Below are 20,319 nucleotides of genomic sequence, written 5' to 3'. Positions count from 1 at the left end.
GGGAGCACTGGGATTTTTCCGTAGTCACTGGGGAGTGTTACTGGGGAGGGCTTTGGAAACCCTGTGAAGGGTATGCGGGTATCCCTGAGGACATTGCACAGGTGTTGCTGGAGGGCTGGGGACACTGTGGAGGTGATACTGAGCTGGCCTGGTGGCACTGGGAGTGTACTGGTGGGTGGCCGGACAGGCACACTAAGAAGTGCACCTGAGGGGCATGGGGACAGTGGAGGGTTCTGGAAGGGTCCCTGGGGACACAGGGTGTGGTGACTGAGGCTGACATTCTGTCACTGCGAGGAGTGCCCGTGGGGACACTGGCATGGCTTACTGGGGTGGGACAGTGGGCACTGATCCAGAGCAGGGGGTTTGACCAGGTGAGATGGGGACAGCAGGGACATTTGCTCCCACTCTGACCAGATCCCAGCAGACACACCATCCCACCCTCCAATTCCATACCCCTGGGATCCACAGCAGAGCTGGAGATGTGTAGGGGTCCCACTTCCCCCAGGGTGGCCGGGTCACTGCCCCAGCCCCCGGGTGGAGGCAAAGCTGGGGCCTGGTGGGGCTGGGGCACCCTCCCGGCAGAAGTGCTGACACCGGGAACCACGGGATTGCTGAGCTCAGCCCGCTGCAGATTGAAGGGGGTTTATCGGGGGGGCCCAGCTTAAGCCCCGGGTGCTGAGCACAGCCCCCCGGCAGGCGGCCCCGCGGGACCTTGGCCCCGTCCTTGTCGCACATCGGGCGGGCGGTGCTGGCAGCGGCGGCCGCGGCACCGGCAGCGAGCGCTGGAGGCGGCGGGAGGCTGGAGCTCGTTGCCCATCTTGGTGCTGACCTCCAAGGAGCGGGCGGTGAACCGCAGGGCTGCGGGGCTGAGCATGGGAGCCGGGGCCAGCGCCGAGGAGAAGCATTCCCGGGAGCTGGAGAAGAAGCTCAAGGAAGACGCTGAGAAGGATGCCCGGACCGTCAAGCTGCTGCTGCTGGGTAAGGGGGAGACAACACCCGGGGGGACATACCCATCCTTTGAGCATCTCACCCTAACAGCCCTCCCAATGCGCCCCTGAAACCTCCCAGTGCCCCTCAACTCAACCAGCACCCCTCAACCCAACCAGCACCCCTCAACCCAACCAGCACCTCTCAACCCAACCAGCACACCCCACAACTGCCTCCAAACCCAGCTAGCCAATCCAACATTCCTCTGGCCCCCAGATGGACTCCCAAACCCAAGCAACCCACCCTCACAGTTCATTCAACATTCTCCTGACTCACCCAAGACCCTTAAAACCAAGCAACCCACCCCAACACCAACCCCAGCAGTCCTAAACCAAGCCTCCCCTTCTCAAGAGCCCGCCCAATGTTTCTGTGATGCCTCCAGCACCTTTAAACCAAGCCAGCACAACCCAGGAGTGTCCCCAACAGCCTCCCACTCCCAGGCATTCCTAAAACCAACCAACCCCTCCCCAATAAAACACCCAAAATTTCCCACCCCACTCTAAACCAAATCAGTTCAACAGTCCCCAGGCCCCTGCTCCTAAGCACCCCTAAACCCAGTCAATGTTTCCTTTCTCCCTCGGCACCCCTAAACCCAACCAGCCACCCCAACAACCCCCCTATTCCCAGGATCCCATAAACCAGCTCATGCCAACTTGCTCAGCACCCCTTACCAGGCACCCCAAACACAACAGACCATCTCAAGAAGAAGATGAGGTCCTGAGATCCTGGGATCCTGAGATCCTAAGGTCCTAAGATCCACCCTAAGATCCCCTGTCTTCCATATATCCCTCAACCCAACCAGCCCACCTAACATCCCCCCACTCCCAGCTCCCCCAAACCCAACCAACCCATCTTAAGAGCCTTCAGCCACACTGCCTATCACCACCCCAGCCCATCAGCACCCCTGCCCCATCCTCCTAGGGACCCCCATGCAGCCCACACCACCACCCCACGTCTGTCCTGGAGCCCCCTTGTGCTGTGCGTCCCTCCCAGTCCTTCCCAGTCCCCCAGTGGCTTCTGAGGATTGGGGTGCTGTGTATGTGGTGGGGCCATGGGTCCTTGTCCCCCTTGTCCCTCCCAGTCCTTCCCAGTCCCCCAGCGGTGCCTGAGGATTGGGGTGCTGTGTATGTGGTGGGGTCATGGGTCCTTGTCCCCCTTGTCCCTCCCAGTCCTTCCCAGTCCCCCAGCGGTGCCTGAGGATTGGGGTGCTGTGTATGCGGTGGGGCCATGGGTGGCATCACTGTCCTCACAGCTGGTCCAGGAGGCGTCCATCTGCACAGCCAAGTTGGGGCATTGGGTGTTGGTTGGAAGGTTGTGATGCCACCGTGTCCCCAACGCCTCCCCTGGGTTCCTGAGAGTGTCCCTGGCTGAGCTGCTTCAGATCCCATTAGACGCAGCGGCTCAGGCTAACCCTAATGCCCCGGGTTTAACCAGGCTGTTAATCCCCCTGCACACCCTGAGCCATGGACCCAGCGCAGCCGACACAGCCCGCAGCCGTGTCAGGCACCAAGGCTCTCAGTGAGCCAGCACGGGGCTCAGCTGGGAGTGCCCATGGCAAGGGCACCACCATGACCCATGTTTTGTCCCCTTAGGAGCAGGGGAGTCGGGGAAGAGCACCATTGTCAAGCAGATGAAGTAAGTGCCGAGGCGGGGAGGGTCCCTTGATCGTGGCCACCACGCACAGTGTCTGTCCCACACGGCAGCCATGGGGTGCCCTATCCCACTGTGCCTGACTCTGTCCCGTGCCGCTGCCATGGGGTGCACCCCTTGTGTGGTGGTTCAGCTCCATGGCGCCCAGCTCAGCCCCATGCCTGTGATCTTCCCCGGCCAGGATCATCCACCAGGACGGTTACTCGCTGGAGGAATGCCTGGAGTTCATTGCTATCATTTACAGCAACACGCTCCAGTCCATGCTGGCCATCGTGCGGGCCATGACCACCCTCAGCATCCAGTACGGGGACACGGCTCGCCAGGTGAGGAGTACTCCGTGTTGGGCAGGGGGTTCCCCGCAGTCCCCAGGCCCTGCTGAACCCCTCTCCCTCACAGGATGATGCCCGTAAGCTGCTGCACCTCTCGGACACCATTGAGGAGGGGACCATGCCTAAGGAGATGTCGGAAATCATCGGGCGGCTCTGGAAGGACTCGGGCATCCAAGCCTGCTTTGACCGCGCCTCCGAGTACCAGCTCAACGACTCTGCGGGCTAGTACGTGGGCTCGGGGGGTGTGGGTGGGGGAGGCATCAGGGGGGTTCCAACCCGTGTCTCATGCCCACTGCATGCCTGGCCAGCTACCTGTCAGACCTGGAGCGCCTGGTGACCCCCGGCTACGTCCCCACAGAGCAGGACGTGCTGCGTTCCCGCGTCAAGACAACCGGCATCATCGAGACCCAGTTCTCCTTCAAAGACCTCAACTTCAGGTGGGGGCCAGGTCCCCGGTGAGGGCTGCTGCCAGGGGGTGGGCAGGGAGTGGGGGGTGCTGACCCTCTTTTGTCCTGCCCAGGATGTTTGACGTGGGCGGACAGCGCTCAGAGAGGAAGAAGTGGATCCACTGCTTTGAGGGTGTGACCTGCATCATCTTCATCGCGGCGCTCAGTGCCTACGACATGGTCCTGGTGGAGGACGATGAAGTGGTGAGGAACACTCACCACCTCACACCCCCTCTGCTTTTCCTCAGTCATGACCTGGGTGTCACCACGGGGCTGTGTCCCTCCACAGAACCGCATGCACGAGAGCCTGCACCTCTTCAACAGCATCTGCAACCACCGCTACTTTGCCACCACCTCCATCGTCCTCTTCCTCAACAAGAAGGACGTTTTCCTGGAGAAGATCAAGAAGGCCCACCTCAGCATCTGCTTCCCCGACTATGATGGTGAGTGTGGTGGTGGCTGCTGCTGGTGGGGTGCTGCTGGAGGGTTGGGTGCCACCACCCCCGCAGGAGTCCCCCACCAGGTGTCCTCAGCACCCCATGCAAGTGCTGCTGCATGCGCCTCGGTGAGGGAGAGTGCACGATTCACCCACCCGAGGGAGCAGCGGGTAATCCGGGGCCGGCGTTTTGGCGGGGACACCAGTCCCGGAGGGGATCCTGCTCACTGCCACACTGCCAGGTCCCAACACCTACGACGATGCGGGCAACTACATCAAGCTGCAGTTCCTGGAGCTGAACATGCGGCGGGATGTGAAGGAGATCTACTCCCACATGACCTGCGCCACCGATACCGAGAACGTCAAGTTCGTCTTTGACGCCGTCACTGACATCATCATCAAGGAGAACCTCAAGGACTGCGGGCTGTTCTGAGCCCCGGCCAAGCACCCCCTCCCCTGGGACCACCCCCTCTGCTGACCCCATTCCACCTCTGCAACCATCTCTGCTTGCCCCAGACCCCTGGGATTTGACCTGCTCAGCTCCAAAGCCACCCCTGGTGAAGTGGGGGGGCACAATCTCACTCCCCCTCCCCACCAACCCTCCCACTGTGGGGCTCCCAGTTCTGCTGAGGGTCTCTGGGGCTCCAGGTCCTAGGGGTACCTGGATGACCCTGGATACTTTCAGGTGCTGCAGGTCCCTGGGTGACCCTCAGAGCTGTGGGGTACGGGGGTTCCCTTGGGTGCTGAGGGTCCTTGAGTACCCCTCGGAGCAGAGGGGTGTTTGGGGGTCCTGGGTGTCCCTAGGTATTTGAGGGATCCTGGGGTGTCCCTGGGTTCCCTTTATAGCTGAGAGGTGCTGGGGTTCCCAGATGACCCTTGGCATTGGGGAGACTGGGGGGTTTTGGGTGTCCCTTGGTGCTGGGAGTCCCTAGTACCCCTTGGAAGGGGTGTTAGGGGTTCCCTTGGGTGCTGGGGGGGGTCCCTCGGGTGCTGCTGCGTGTCCATGGGTGCCCCCCTGGAGCTGGGGGTGCTAAGAGTCTCCACAAACCCCTCAGAGGTGGGGGTCCTTTGGGTGTGGGGTGTCCGTGGGTGATCCCTGGGGCTGGGGTTCCTGTGGGCTGCTGCGTGCAAGGGGTGCTACATCTCCCTCTGGGCTATTGGGTAGAGCATTGGGTATTCCTGGGTTCTGGGTGTCGCCAGGGACTGTGTGACACTGGGGCTCCCTTGGTGCCACCATGCCACCACTGCAGAGCCAGGGGCTGTTTGTTCCCCCTCACCCCACAGCCCCTCGGGGCAGGGCTCAGCCCTGCAGCATCATCCCAGCTACACCCCCAAGGGTCCCACCATTGCCCTCCCCTCTCATGAGCAGGGGCTTCTCCTGACCCCAGGGGGATGCCAACCCACCTTATGTCCCTCTCGCACCCCTGGGGACCACCCCAGCCCTCCCACAGAGGTGAGGCCCCCCTGCCCCCTCCCATGTCACACAGGGTGTTACAGTACATATAATGTTTCTCTTTTTTTTTTTCCTTTCTACATTTTATTATTTCAAATCACGTGAACGATTCGGTAAAACATCCTGTGGGAAAAGCGAGGCCGCAGGCACCGGCTGAAGGGTCCCCCTGGGCTGGGGGGACAGCGGGGGCCGCTCTGTACAGCGGGCTCTCCTCGCCCAACGCAACAGCTAGCCCTAAAAACTAGGCTTAGAAAGAGGGGGGGGATAGAGGCAGTGGGCAGCACCCCCTGCCCACCCTCCTGCCTGAGCTGCCCAGCAGGAGGGGGGCAGCAAGGCGGGGTGGGGTGCAAACCCTCCCCCCCAAAGGCACACGGTTGGGGGGTGGGCTGGCCACGGAGGATGCCACCACCACGTAGCACTTGATGCTTTTAAATAGTTTGGTAAAAAGGTTTCTTCAAAAAGTAACCTGCGCCCAACCGGTGTGGTGTGGTTTTTTTTTGCATGGTTTTGGGTTTGGTTTTGGTGTTTTTTCTTTTTTTTTTTTTTTTTTTTTCCTTTTTTTCTTTCTTCTTTCTTTTCTGGTTTACTAAAAGGAATGTCATCGGTCGTGTTTGTGGCTGGGTGGGCATCCCCGAGGGGACCCTGTGCCCCCCGTGCCAGCAACACTTGCAATGTAAACAGTGAGAGCGCCAGGGCTCGGAGTGAATGAAATGGGGGCTGGAGCGGCTGAGGGGTACAAATCAAGACTAAAACCTTGTCTTCCCTGGAAGGGCAACGCCGGCGAGGAGGAGGACAATGGTGGGGGGCAAACACGGCCAGCAGGGGGTACGTGGGCCCTGCCACCATGCTGACACTCAAAAAGTCTCTTTATGTGGTGGGCGGAGGAATGAATCTGAAGAGAAGCAGGAGTGGGAGATGGTGTGGTCCTTCCTTTGCAGCTCCTAGGAGAGAGAAGTCGTGAGCAGGGGAGGGGCTGGGCACAGGGCAGCCTGCAGCTGAAGGACGGTCCATGACCGCCCCATTTGAGGAGCCACTAGTGAGACCACCACTCACCTGGGCAGCGCCGCCCTCAGAAGAGGCCACAGTCCTTCAGGTTGTTTTTGATGATGACGTCGGTGACGGCATCAAAGACAAACTGCACGTTCTTGGTGTCCGTGGCACAGGTGAAGTGGGTGTAGATCTCCTTGGTGTCCTTTCGCTTGTTCAGGTCCTCGAACTTGCTCTGGATGTAGCTGGCTGCCTCATCATACTTGTTGGCCCCTGGGTAAGAAGAGACACTGGGCTGCCCCACAGTTGCCCACAGCCACCAAAGGGTTCGGGCTTGGCTTGGCCCTCCACAGCCACTGTCCTGTTGCCAAACTGAGGCTCCAGAGGCAGAATGAGCCTCACCTAACTCCCCTTCAGGACAGCTGCCTCTTGTGTTGGGTCCCCCCACATCTCCCATCTCCTGGGGGAACCCAAACACCCATCACACTCCACTTGCTGCCCTAACCCACTGCTCCTGCCAGGAGGGCAGGGGTCACGGAGGGTCCCAGTGGTACCTGTGTACTCAGGGAAGCAGATGGTGAGGGAGCTGTGCACGATCTTCTCCTCAAAGAGGTCCTTCTTGTTGAGGAAGAGGATGATGGATGTGTCTGTGAACCACTTGTTATTGCAGATGCTGTCAAACAGCTTCATGCTCTCATGCATCCGGTTCTGGCAGGGAAGATGGCAGCATGAGCCAGGCAGGGACCCCTAGGCAGCACCCACCCCACTGCTCCCCAGACTGCCACCCCTCAGGCTCCTGGGCAGGGGATGCCAATGGCCCTGCAAGGTTTGGGCCACTCTGGCCAGGGCACTGGTGGCCACCAGAAGAGGGGCTGCTCCCCCAGCCCCCCACAGAGGGGACAGCTCATGGCACTGGTTCCATCCCCACGACTCACCATCTCCTCATCTTCAGCCAGCACCAGGTCATAGGCACTGAGGGCCACACAGAAAATGATGGCTGTCACCCCCTCGAAGCAGTGGATCCACTTCTTCCGCTCCGAGCGCTGGCCACCCACATCAAACATCCTGCAGCAGGGGGGTGACACGGGATGGATGGCAGCTCCCAGCCCCACCACCCTCACCCTATGCCCTGTGTCAGTGGCCCCAGCTGCCCGGAGCAGGAGCAGCACTGGTGCAGTGCCTCTGCCCCAGGGATTTTGCCAGTACTGAGGATCTGCCCTGGCTCCTGCTGCCAGGACAGTGCCCGGGCTCATTTCCCAGCCAAAGCAAATCCCTGACGTGAGCTGGGGCAGGATCAGGCCACCTTTCCCAGGAGGTGTCAGTGTCATGTCCCCAGAGACCTGCTCCAGAGCAGGCAGAGCAGGGCTTTGCCAGAGACCCTGGACCAAGGGGAGCCAAGTCACTGTGGGCCCAGCAGGGTTGGAGCAGCAGCAGGGCTCGGGGATGATTCTGATGCACCATGTGCCTCTCCCTTCATGGGCAGCAGAGGATGCCCTGCCTCCACGGACAAGAGCCCAGCAGTAGCATCCACATCCACTGCCATGCCCATTGCCAACTGCCTGGCTGGCAGGAAGGCTCCCCCACTGGGACACACTGCATTCCCTCCTGGCCACCCCCACCGCCACCCCCAAAGTGCTGCCCTGGCAATGCACAACCAAGTGTCGCCATGCTACCAGGGTGGCATCAGGGTCCCTGCAAGCCCCCCTGCATTCAGAGAAGACCCCAGCAGATCTTTCTGACATCAGCTCTGTTGCCATGGGACTAAATCCCCTGGGGATGTGCACATTGGCGGCTTTTTGCCTCCAAAACTGCAGCCCTTATAATTTCCCATGGGTTTTGAGTGGAAAGCAACCACGGGGTGCCAGCAGGCAGCGCTGCCACTGCCTGACCCCAAGACCCCAGCTCCTGCCCAGCGCCCTTCCTGCAGCGGAAGCAGCGTCACAGCAGCGGGAGGAGGGACGCCTTCCCCCTCCGCTCCTCGCCAGCGCCTGGTTCCGCCCCCAGGCTGAGTTCTGTGAAGTGTTTTTGAGGCTGTTCCAGCTATTTCAGCGGTTTCTGCTCTCTGAGGCAGCAGTTCCTGCCATGAGCAAACCAGGAGGTGGGGAGAACTGAGTGCATGCAGTGCGCACCCATGGTCCATCCCAGCAGGGGGGGAAGGGGTTTTTTTTTGCTTTCAAAAAGGCAAAAGGGAAAGATGTCAGACATACTTGAAGTGCAGGTCCTTAAAGGTGAAGTGAGTCTCTACGATGCCCGTGGTCTTCACCCTGGTGCGCAGCACATCCTGCTGGGTGGGGATGTAGTCGGCACGGGCTATCCTCTCCAGGTCGTTCAGGTAGCTGGGGACAAAGAGGAAAGGTGCTGTGGGAGCTGGACCGTGGGGCATGACCCCCCCAGATCCCATGGGACATCCCCACACTGGTCCAGAGTCCCCTGTCCATCTCCCAGCATTGTTCAGTTGGGGTGGGCAGTGCCAAGCTGGGACACAGGGCAGAGGCCCCGTGAGCACCCTGGGGTGACCCGTGTCCCTGCCACACACAGGCAGGGCAGGACACCAGTGGCCAGGGACACACAGGACGGAGGGACTGGGGGCAGTGTGCTGGCACTGGGAGCCAGGCAGAGCATGCAGCCGGGGCTGAGGGGCTCACCCCGTTTCCCTGGCCGTTTGCACAGGGGGAAATGGCAAGAGGAAAATATTCAGCGCTATGGCAACCAGCCGCAGTGCCGGCGGAAACAATTGATGGCGCCATGCCATTTATAGTCAAAAACACAAAGGGACGGCGTCCTGGGAGGAAGCGGGAGGCCGGAGAGACAGGGAGCAGCGCCGTGGGGGGCTGCAGGCGTCCCGAGCCCCCCGGGGAGTGTCACCCACCCTGCTGCCTGCAGGCTCCCGGCAGAGGCGGTGGCCGGGTCCCCAGTGTGCAACACCCACCAGCAATGACGAGGGCTGCCACGGGGATCAAGGCAGGTTTTGATTTCTCCAGCTCACATTGCTTTAATTGGGTTACTACAAACGGGCTCCTTTAAGCAAATTAGGCTTGTCTTAATTAAGGCATTTGTGGCCCTGTAATCTGGTGAAAGCCAGATTACAGCCCGCGAGGCCATAGGGATCCTTGGCTCCGACTGCAGCACGGCCACTCGCCAGCTCCTGGGAAACCCTGCAGCGTGTCAGGGCAAGGCCAGAGCTGGAGGTGCCCCAGGAGCCTGCTGTGGGTGTGAGGGTGGGGGACCTGCACGTTACTGCCGCAGAGCAGCTCAAAAACAGCCGGAAACACACACGGCCTCTGGCTACGAAAAACAGGAAACGCCACAGCAGGGCCCTGCGCAGCGCCACAGGCTCTTGGACATTGCATCAACCCCAGGGTGCTGATGAGCACCACCCTGGCACCCCAAACTCTTGGAACTCCAAGAGGCAGAGGAGGAACAGGATGGGGGCTGCTGTGCTGTAGAGGGCTGGGGCACAGGTGGGCCGTGTGCTGGGCACGGCACGGGGCTCCTCATTCCCACACTCCTGTTGCAGCAGCACCGTGGGCACGTCATCCCTGTGAGATGGGCAAGGGATTGGCCACTGTGCAGACATCTCCACAGGGCTGGAAAAAGGCTGGAGCAACAGCTTGAAGGTGCTCCTAATTAGTGGTTGTCCAACCCCCACGATGTGCTAAACGCTCCATAATGGCACTGACAGCGACAGGCACTTGGCAGACACTGTGCAGATACACCTGCTCCAAGCGTGTGTGCAAGCTCCTGGCACCTGCTGGGTGTTCTGTGCTTCCAAACCAGCACCCGCTGCCAGGGAAATGCCAGTGCTGCCTGGGGAGTGATGGGGCTGAGCAGACAGGGGCTGGGGAAGGTGGGTGTGTGCCCATGAGGAGGAAGTGAAAGCTGTGGGTGCTGGGGGAGAGCTGACAGGAGCTTCTCCAGGTTTGGGGCTTGCCAGGAGCTTTCCTGCAGTCTCCTCCCCACAGTGATCTCAGGGCAAAAGAGGGACCTGACACTGCCAAGCATGAGGGGACAGCTGGGGAAACCACTTGCCCTGGGATGGCAGGGAGTGCCAAGCACTCAGGATCCCAGGCGAGGCCAGGCTTGGTGGGGTGTTCCTGGCACACCATGAGCACCCCCCACACTGCTTTACCATAAGGGGTCTGGGTGGAGAGGGTAGGAGGGCACTGTGCAAGCTGAACACAGACTCAGCTGTGTTGCTCTCTCCAGCAATGGTACATTAGGCAGATTAACTTTATTTATTAATCTCTTCAAAAATAAACCCAACCAGCTGCAGCAATCTACCTAAACCCCAATTTGCTGGGTAATGCACAAGTGTAATGCCAAGTCTTTCTGTACAAAAACAGTTAAAAGAAAAAGAGAAGCCTCTTGAGCATCCTACACATCCTCTTCAGACCTAAGTGTTCCCAGGGCTTTCCTTGGGAATTTTCCTGCCTTGACAGCCCATGAAGGGTGATGAGGATGGGCTGTGCTCATGAGTGGGCAGCCAGTGGAGAGCATCTCCTGGGGAAGGGCAGTGGGGACAGAGCAGTGGCAGGAGTGAGATGCCCCGGTGCCCCCCCTCCCAGGGTACACAGCAGCCTGCCAGAGAAGGAAACAGCTTTCGAAACATCCGCCTTCCCAGTTCCGCTCCAGCTCAGCCCCAGCACCACGCGGGAAGTGGCAGCACCAGCTCCTAAGCCTGGTGATGGTGAACAGCAGCCCCTGGGGGGATTTTCTGCTGCTTGGTAAAAGCACTGTGGCTCACAGGGCTCAGCTGAGCTGGGGCAGAGGAGAGGGTACTCACTAGGCAGCAGAGTCGTTCAGCTGGTACTCTCGGGAGCGGTTGAAACAAGCCTGGACCCCGTTGTCAGCCCACAGTCTCCGGATGACGTTGGCCAGGTCCTCAGGCATGATGCCCTGCTCCTCAGCAGTGGAGGAGAGTGCAAACAGCTGCCGAGCATCATCCTGCAGGCATAAAACAGCTTGAGCATTGGCACAGACTTACTGAAGCTCACTCACTCAAAGGACCTGATGGGAGCCCACCAGACAACAGCACGGCTTGGGCTGAGCCACCTTTAGTCCCAGTCCAGTTTTGGGCACATTTGTTTTAGCCACCAAGAACCCTCCTCCCTGCCAGGCACAGTGGGAGCAGGAGGGCACCCACCGCTCTGGAGGAGTCTCCAAAGTCAATCTGCAGGTTCCCCATCGCCTTGATGATCGCCATAATGGATTGGATGGTGTTGCTGTAGACCACGGCTTTGTACTGCCGGCACTCCTCCTCTGAATAGCCATCCTCATGGATGATCCTGGGCAGGGAAGAGACACAGGCAAGGTCAGCCCTTTGTGGGGTGACCCCAGGATGCTGCTCCCCACCCATGCTCTGTGGCAACACTGGTGGGGAGCTTTCCCTGTCAGCCACTGGTTTTGGAGCTTGTGGCCAAGGCCTGAGCGGTGTCAGCCACAGTGACCGTGCAGGGACACTCACTTCATCTGTTTGACGATGGTGCTCTTCCCAGATTCGCCAGCACCTGTGGAGAAATGAGAAGGGATGAGGTCCTGTGCAAAGCCAGGAACCCTTACCCTACTGGGACACCCGCCCAGCCCAGGGAGGGAATGCAGCAGGTGCTTCGGTCATTGGAGAAGCAGCATTAGCCAGAGCAGATGACTGGATGCGCACTGGAAACGTCAGGACCAAGAAAGAGGGAACAAAAGGAGAGCCAGGGGGGGCCTTGCAATAGGTCCCAGGGGAAGACACGATACCTGCTCTGGGCCAGGAAAATGGCATCAACACAATAACATTTTCCCCACAATCCTAGCATGCCACAGCTGACGGGCAATCCTGGCTTTGGCTGAACCTGGGGACTGCCTGTGACAAGGGGGCCAAGCTCTGCCCATCACCTGCTATCCCATCTCCAGGCAGAACCTGAGATGCTGCATGCCACGTTCCCTCTGTGCTGGGGAACAATGGAGCACCAGCCCCAGTACATATCCACAGCTGGAGGCAGCAGCAGCCAGGATGCAGGGATGCTTGTGCCACAAGGTACAGGCAGGGAACTCGGGAATAAGTTGCCACCTCCACCAGCCAGCTCAAGCGATCCCAGCGGGCTCAGCCACCCCCGGGTTGGTTCTTAAATAGTGCACTTCTCAGCCTGCCGGGTCCTGTGCCCCAACCTGCTGCGGAGGCGGCTGCCAGCAGGGAAAGCTGATGGCTTTTGGGGTCGTTTTGTTTTTCAGCATCCAAACGCAGGGTTCTGCGAGTTCAGCGAGACAGCCAGGGTGCCTGAGGTTCTCCTTCCCCCACCCTGAACCCCCATGGGACATCACCTCACACAGGCAATGTGCAGCTCGGCCCAGCCCTACCTCCACTGGCTGAGAGCAGGGAAGAAGCAAAGGCACTCTGGCTGCAAGAAAGGGGAAGTCAAAAGGGGAAGCTGAAAGAAAGAGGCATGTCCCTTGTCCCCTCTCTGTGCTGGGAGTGTCACGAGATGGATGAGTGCCTCGCTCGTCTTGCCCCAGGACCCCTAGCAGGATGAGGCCCCTTTGGCTGGGGACAAGTGTGGTCCCTGCCTCCGGGTGCAAATCCCAGAGGATCTCCCAAGCAAAGTCCATCCCTGTGTCTTCTCACAGCGCTTTTTGCGGGTCCCCTCAGTGCTGCCCTTGGCCATGGAGCTGCCCTTACCGGGGGCCCCAAGCAGGATGGAGCCGGCATGGCCGCAGAGGGGGCAGAGATTACAGAGGAGGTTAAAAAAATTAGGAAAAAAAAAGCAGATTATGCTAAAATTAACTGGGAAAAACAGGGCCCGTCGTGCCAGCTGAGACAGGGTGGCAGGGAACAAACTCCTTCTACTCATGTTGCCAGCCTGAACACCACCAGGTGACGGGCATGCAGCCCCAGGGACATCACCGGGGGCAGTGCTCAGGGCATGGAGCACCCTGATGCTGGGGCCATACTGAGGCTACAGAGACCCTGTATTTCCCACTCGAGCACCTTGCTCCACGGTTCCCATGCTGTATGTGCCAAGGGAGGGGCTCTGCTCAGCTCAGAGGTCACTGCTCAGCACAGCAGGGGCTCTCAGCACTGCTGACCCATCCTCCCCCAGGATGCTGACGCGGCACCCGGCACAGCCCGGCCCGCTCGTGGTCAGTGCTGGCAACTCCTACCGGGAGCCGGGAGCAGGAGGGAAGGACAAGACGTAGCCCTTCATTTTTTCCATTAAATATCTCTAGTTTCTAACACCATCCCATACCGCTGGGCCCGCTGGCCAGTGGCATTCACCCAATCCTTTCTCAGCGGATGCCTGAACAGGGAAACTGAGGCACGTGGCAAGAAAGAACCTGGATTATCAGCATCTCTGAGGTGAGGTGCCAGACAGCCATCCCCAGCTCCTCCTCTCTCTGACCCTGCCTGACATTTTCTCCCTGCCGGGAGGGAACAACCCTGCCAGGGCCTCCTGCTTTCTCCCGGCTGGGTGACAGTCACAGGGTGACCATCACCAAGGCTGGCTATTTCCTTGCAAACTTCCTCCACATCTCCTGGCTTCTTCCCAGCCCCCTGAGGAAGGCAGCCATGTTCCAAGTCAGCACCTCTGCTTCCCATTAGAAGCTTGCCCAGCACAGGAGATTGCACGCTTGCAGTGAGCAGGAATTTGGATGTGAATTAACAGCCCCCCCTCCCCACGCGGAGGACCCTTCCCAGCCCCCTCCACGAGTGCAGCGGAGGGGAAGGCTTTCCAATCCCCGGAAAACCCCAGCTGCCGCCCATTCAGCCCCAAAACAATTCCTGGGCTGGACGCCAACTGCCAGTTTCCACCCTCCAGCCCAGCCCAGGCAGGATGAGGCAGTGTCAGAGGAGCTCCGGACTCCTGTGCCGGCATATCGAGGGGGAGGGTGGGGACCCCCCAGTACCATGGGCTGACCCCAGGGCTGTGCTTCCTCCAGCCCTGCCTCCCCGCAGGCAGTGCTTGTTCCCAGGGCAGCGCCTGGCAAAAACAGGACGAGAGCTCTGTCTTGGGCTCATTTCCTCCTTTCTTTGTTAAAAATAATCTTCGAAAATTTAAAATAAGCAAGCAGCTGCCTGGCTCCAGAACTCCCTGCTAATCCACTGGCAAAAACTTTATTGAGCCAACATATATATTCTGCAGCCCCTGATTTATGATGCTTTCTGAGCAGCAGATATTTAGCGCAAGATATGCACATAGTTCTGGGCAGCACCTACATAATCCCTGTATTTTAGGAGCTGGCCACAGGTTTCAGGATCCACCTCACCCCGCATCACCGACAGGAGATTTTCCATTTTTCCACACGGCACCATCCTTTCAAATATTCAGGCATAGACGGAAGCAATGCATAGCTGGAAAATTTCCATTATGAGGAAAAAGCTGGAATTCAATCTGCCAGCAGGTTCAGAGCCATCCCCAGCACCCAGAGGCCCATTCCCTGCTGCTGTCCCGGCAAGCTTTCCCAACCTGGCAAACAGCAGCTATTATTTGAGCACGGATTTACAGATGGGCTTTAGCTCTGAACAAACCCAGCAATCCCTTTCCCTGTAGGACAGACAGACAGCATGACAGAGGGACGGCTGCAGAGCCCACCCCCCTTGGCACCTGTGGGGTCCCCACCATCAAACGGGACGGACAAAGGGGTGTGTTAAAAGCAGACTTACCCTAAAGACTCCAATAAAAAAAAAGAGATTCCCCTCGACATTTTCCTTCCTACCCAAAATAGATGGAAAATTGCTGTAAAAATAATCACATTTTTTTAAAACCCCACAGTGACACAGGGCGTTTTTCCCAAGGGCCATCCCATTCCAGCACTGGGCTGGCTGCTTCCCAGAAGGAGCCGTGCATCGTTGGCTGGTGGAATGCCACGTCCTCAGGCAGGACCTCAAAAAACTGGGGGGTGCAGACCCCCTGTCCAAGGCAGCTGATAGAGATGCAAAAAAAAAAAAAAACCCCACAAAAATAAATAAAACATAAATAAATTGGCAGCACAAAGGATGCTTGGGGCACAGAGGGAGGAGGTGGGCTAGGGATGGTTTCCCAGGGGCAGCATGGAAAATGCACCCCCGGTGCCAACAAGGGCCAACGGTGTCCACAAGATGGACAAAACTATCCTTGTGCTGGGCTTTTTCCAGGAATCCTGAAACTTTGCTGCTCTGTTTCTGCCCCTGCCATGGCCAGAGTGGGCCCTCTCCCCCCCGCACCACTGCTACCATGCCTGGGTGCCATTATCCTGTCCATCCCGCCCTGACAGGATGGGGCCTCACCCTCTGGCACAGCCGGGAATGCTGCCGGCACCTGAATCCCCCCGGCTGGGTTTTCCAGCAGCGGGATGGAGTTACTCAGCTCCCCTAGCTCCGGTGATTCAGCCGGTCTCCGGGCCGGAAAGCCGCGCTCCGGCCTGGAGCAGGAAACCCGGGGGCTGCGGAAAGGCCAGGCCTGCCCTGGCTGCAGCAGCACAGCCTGGGGACACGGCGATCCCTGCCCTGGGTAGGCTCAGACCATGGGACACCATAAAGCTACACATATATATAGGTGAAGAGATATATATGTGTATACACACATTTGTATGTGCTTTAAATCAATGTATATGTTGCTCCATAAAAAAAGTACACACACACACAAAAGTTAAAATATAGAATGCAGTTCTAATATACATTTGTAAAAATATATGTTAAACATACATATAAGCCTGCTGCTTCCCCTGTAAGTGCTCATCTTGGAGCAGAGAGCAGCTGCCAGCCCCTAGGACATCACCAGTCCAGATGGGACACTGCAGTGACCCATCCTATCCCAAGCCCATCCACCAGCTTCAGGGGTTGGATGTCAGATCCCTCTGGATCTAGCAGCACTGAGCTCTTCCCTGGTCCCCCTCACTGTGACACCTCCTAGCCCATCACAACAAACAGCATTGGGGCTCCCAGTGTCCCCACTGAAGGGAGGACCCAACCTCTCCAACAGCCAGGACCGAGGAAGGAGTGGGGTCAGAAACAACCTCCAAAACAGGACCAAGCACAGCAAAGCAGGCGGCTCACACAGAACCCAGGGCAATTCTGGAGCCACACAACCTCTGAAAGTCACAGCTGGTCCCTCCCTTCCTCTATTTTTATGCAAGCCCCAAAAAAAAAAAAAAAAAAGAAGCTGCTTCCGAGCCCTGCCCGGCCACTGTCTGTCCCAGGCAGATCTGGTACAGGCAGTTCCTACATGACGTACCCTGGTGCCACCACGCCAGCAAGGGCAGTGTCCTCACCCCAGGGTCTGCACCTGGAGCAAACCCCTGGGGATTAACATCATCAACCCACCAGTGCCTTCTCCACCTCTAACACAGCTGAGAAATCCTTCACTTTCCTAATCCTTCAAAGATAAGAAATAAGGGGCTTTGAGCACAGCAATCGCTTGCCTGCTGCCAACCCTGAATCCCCCTGGAGCATCCCAGCTCCCACAGGCAAGGAGGTGGGTTGGCCAGAACACTGCTGCTCAGCAGGAACAGCCAGGGACTGCAGGGCTTTGTGTGCTAGGGATGGTGAGGAGCGACAGTGGCACCAGAAGGTGTTGGAAGCATGGGGCAGATGCTCCCGGTGCTTTTAGATGTCAGTGATGGCCCCTGGCTCCTCCCAGCATTAAAACCATGGGAGACTGCGGGTTTCCAGTAGCAGGGAGGGACACAGTGTTTGTTTGGGGGAATTGCTTTGCCCGGGGGATATTGCTTCATCTGGGTTTTCTCCCCATCAGAGACTGGAGCTTCAAACTATCTGGCACACACTCACTTTGCCAGAGCAAGCAGCAGAGGAAACCCTGAAGGCACAGACAGGTGCCACAGCAGGAGCAGCGCTGCGCCCATGCCTGCAGATCAGTGTGCCACTGGGGGTCCTGGCTGTCCCCACCGTGCTGACAGTGTGTCCATTCCTCTCCAGCTCACCCACCACGGCAGAGGAAAGGCAGGAGGCAGCTCCTGGCCACAGCACAGATCTGAGGCACCTGCAGCAGTCAGCCTCAAGCCTTCTCTGCTCCTACACTGCTGATGCCATCGCCACACACCGGGACTGCTGCCTTCCACTCACACCCTGCTCCGCCTGCCTGTGGTGCCCCAGCTCCAAAGCTCGGCTGTGGGACACCGCGACTTGACAACAAAAAATATGCCACGCTTGGAAGAGACATTTCCTCTTCGTGCCGTTGGTTGATGCAGCACAAAGGGTGAAGCTGTTTTTCTCTTTAGTTTTTCCCTCCCTTTTTCTGGAGGAGGCAGGAGGGCTGCAGCCCTCATGGAGAACCCTGGAGCTCTGCCTTGTTGAGAGTGATGAGGAGCTGTGGTGCTCACCAAAAAGCATGTGAGGCCTCAGGTCTCCTCAAAGCTTCCCCTGACCACGGGAAAAAAAAATAAGCCATACGAAGGGTGAACAGCAGGGAGGTAGGACTATCCCCCCAGCACTGTGGTCCCACCTCACAGAGGGGACACGTCACAAGCAGCAGCCCCCAGGGGGGCAGCGCTGGCCACACCTGCCCAGCAGCTCCCTCCGGCTTGGGAGGATTTTCCGGCCAAGGCTCAGCTCGGAAATGGGCAGTGCTGACCCGAGGTTCTAGTGCTATTGACACCTGGACAGCTGCAAGGGGAAGAAAAAGCCATTTTTTTAAATGCACAAAAAGAGCCATTTTGCTCTATTTTTGGCTTCAGAAAGCAGCTGAGATCAGACATGCCGCTCGTAAACACCGGCCCCAGCAGAAGGGATGTCCTCTTCCTCCTCCTGCCTCCACTTGAGGACAGAGCAAGACCCAGGAAAGGGACGTCAGCCAGTCAGCCTGCAGCATAATCCTCGTCACCCAGCGAGCCCCCAGCTGCTCCTCGGTGATGCTCAGCACCAACAGGCTGGGCCCTCCCCACCCGGGCACCCAGAGCTCACAGCACCAGGGTGATACTGCCTGGACAGCCCCAGGAGCCTCCCGAGGCTGGAGGTGCCAAACCTTGGCCAGCAACCTCTCCATTACTTCCACCAGGCACCGGGCTGAGGAGCAGACCTGGCAGCAAAGCCAGCACGGGAGCAGCTCACGGCAAAGAGCCACCGCATGCTCCTCCACTATCCCACATATCCCACGGGGTTCCACTCCCCTCGCTCACCCTTCCACAGAAAAGAAACGGGGCAGCGAGTGTGCCCAGCCACTGAGCGCCCCAGACAGCACAGACCCCCTCCCAGTATCCCCAGGATGGGTTTTGTTGCCAGCACTACTCGTGCCAAGGCAAAAAGAATCGAAACAACATAAAACAAAAAAGAGATGCGCTCTGATAAAGGAGCGTTTTAAGGCGTTAATTACGTATTTCTCAAGGCAGGCAGGGGATGAGCAAATAAAGGCCTGCCGGATTTCAGCGTGACTTCCTGCTGCTGGCAGCTTCCTCTGCAGACAGCAGACGAGTCCAAAGACATTTTCTGTCAGGGTTCCCTCTGTCCCGCTGCCTCACGGTGCCATGGGAGCCTCGCAGCTCCCAGCTCGCACCTGGAGGGAGGCCCTCCCTGGGAATTTCGCAAAGGGAATAAAAAGCCCAACTGGGAGTCATTAAGAGAAATAATTAATTAAAATAACGAAGTGCTGCCTTGCCCGCAGGCACAGGGCAGGGCTGTGAACGCCCATGGGAGCATCACCAGGGCGCTTTGAAGAGCGCAAGCAGCCCGTTATCAGCACCAAAATCGAGTGTCCGTGAGGCAGAGAGCCCAGGGGCTGTAGGGGGCCCTGCCCACGGCAGGCAATGGCCCAAGCCCCCCAAACCCCCACGGAGAGGCTCGGGCCTGTCCCAGGGCTCCAGTGGGGAAGGCACGGGGCAATGGGTGCCTGTCAGCCCTGTTACCTCCACCACAGCCAGAGACCAGGGTAAGAGGAACACATGGAGGAGTCCAGAGATCCTGGGCAGGTGGGACAGGGTGCGTGAGCTTGCAGGACCCTTGCTGGGGGGGACATCCAACAGGTGAGTGGGGATGCCCCCTCCTTTGTCCCAAAGGAATATGTCCAGACTGGACACTGAGCGGCTGGGAGGACAGTACCATAGTGGGGTGGCAGCTACTTCTAGGGGAATCCCCACAGCCCAGGGTGGGGTGGCAGCCTCTCTGAGGGGTACCAAGGCTTGCTGTAGGGCCAGCACCCCACTGCCACGGGGATCCCCAAAGCCTGGAACGGGGCTAGCATCCTGCTCATAGAGGGGTGGGGAAAGAACCCCACTGTGGAGGAGCCCCAGGGTCTGCTATGGGTACAGGGCTCCATTCCTGTGGGGAAACCCTGGGAGCTGGGATGGGGCCAACATCCCATTCCTGGGGAGGTTGGGAATCCGTGGGAACTGGGATAAGATCAATAACCCCATCCTGGAGGGAATCCCTAGGATCTCAGATTGGATCAACATCTCACTCCTGGGGGGGATGCCTGGGACAGGATCAACACCCCACTCCTGGGCGGGGATCCCTGGGACCTGGGATGGGATCAATACCCGACTCCTGGGGGAAATCCTAAGGCCTGCTGCTCCATTGGTGGGGGGGAGCCCGGAAGCCTGGGGCGGGGCAGGCCCCCGATCGCGGGGACATCCCCGGGCCCGAGATGGAGCCGACAGCTCACTGCGGGGAGAACCCGAAGCCTGGGCTGAGGCCAGCATCCCACTGACGGGGGATCCCCGGGGCGGGGCGGGGCACTCCCGGCGCTGGTACCCAGGATCGCCCCGGGGCAGCGGGGGGCGGAGGCGGCGAGGCCGCCCGGTTCCGGCAGGGCCGGGCCGAGCCGGGCGAAGAAGCCAAGATGGGGGGCCCGGGGGTGGGGCCCGGGGGTCTTACCCAGCAGCAGCAGTTTCACCTCCCGCGCCGCCTTCTCGCCATCCTCCCGCAGGTTCTTGTCGATCATGCGAGAGCGCTCGGCGGCCGCCTTGTCCTCGGCGCTCACGGTGCAGCCCATGGCGGCGGCGGCGGCTGCTGCGCGCCCGCGGCTCTGCCGGCCCGGCCCGGCCCGCCCCGACAGGCCCCGCCCCCGGGCGCGCGGGGCGGGGCCGGGCCGGGCGGGGCCGACGGGGCGTAGCCAATGGGCGTGG

The 20,319-nt window shown here is 59.2% G+C and overlaps 2 protein-coding genes across 2 annotated transcripts; one reads left to right on the top strand and one right to left on the bottom strand.

Moving 5' to 3' along the window:
- Positions 1-762: 762 nt before the first annotated feature.
- GNAT1 (G protein subunit alpha transducin 1) lies at positions 763-5,224 on the top strand. Its single transcript, XM_038149149.1, has 8 exons — positions 763-978; positions 2,580-2,622; positions 2,819-2,960; positions 3,034-3,191; positions 3,275-3,403; positions 3,487-3,616; positions 3,702-3,855; positions 4,091-5,224. Exons 1-8 carry the CDS (start codon positions 873-875, stop codon positions 4,279-4,281), a joined length of 1,053 nt encoding a protein of 350 aa, XP_038005077.1. The 5' UTR covers positions 763-872; the 3' UTR covers positions 4,282-5,224.
- A 138-nt stretch (positions 5,225-5,362) lies between these two features.
- Positions 5,363-20,260, bottom strand: GNAI2 (G protein subunit alpha i2). The gene is made up of 9 exons (XM_038149148.1): positions 20,069-20,260; positions 11,753-11,795; positions 11,432-11,573; positions 11,072-11,232; positions 8,496-8,624; positions 7,224-7,353; positions 6,843-6,996; positions 6,355-6,561; positions 5,363-6,242 (listed from the first exon to the last, which is right to left on the bottom strand). Exons 1-8 carry the CDS (start codon positions 20,184-20,186, stop codon positions 6,371-6,373), a joined length of 1,068 nt encoding a protein of 355 aa, XP_038005076.1. The 5' UTR covers positions 20,187-20,260; the 3' UTR covers positions 5,363-6,242; positions 6,355-6,370.
- Between the last annotated feature and the right edge of the window lie 59 nt (positions 20,261-20,319).

This window comes from Motacilla alba, chromosome 12 (assembly GCF_015832195.1).
Source record: "Motacilla alba alba isolate MOTALB_02 chromosome 12, Motacilla_alba_V1.0_pri, whole genome shotgun sequence".
Taxonomy (NCBI): domain Eukaryota; kingdom Metazoa; phylum Chordata; class Aves; order Passeriformes; family Motacillidae; genus Motacilla; species Motacilla alba.
The sequence above is the reverse complement of the archived record's forward strand: the minus strand, read 5'-3'. Positions and strand labels throughout refer to the sequence as shown.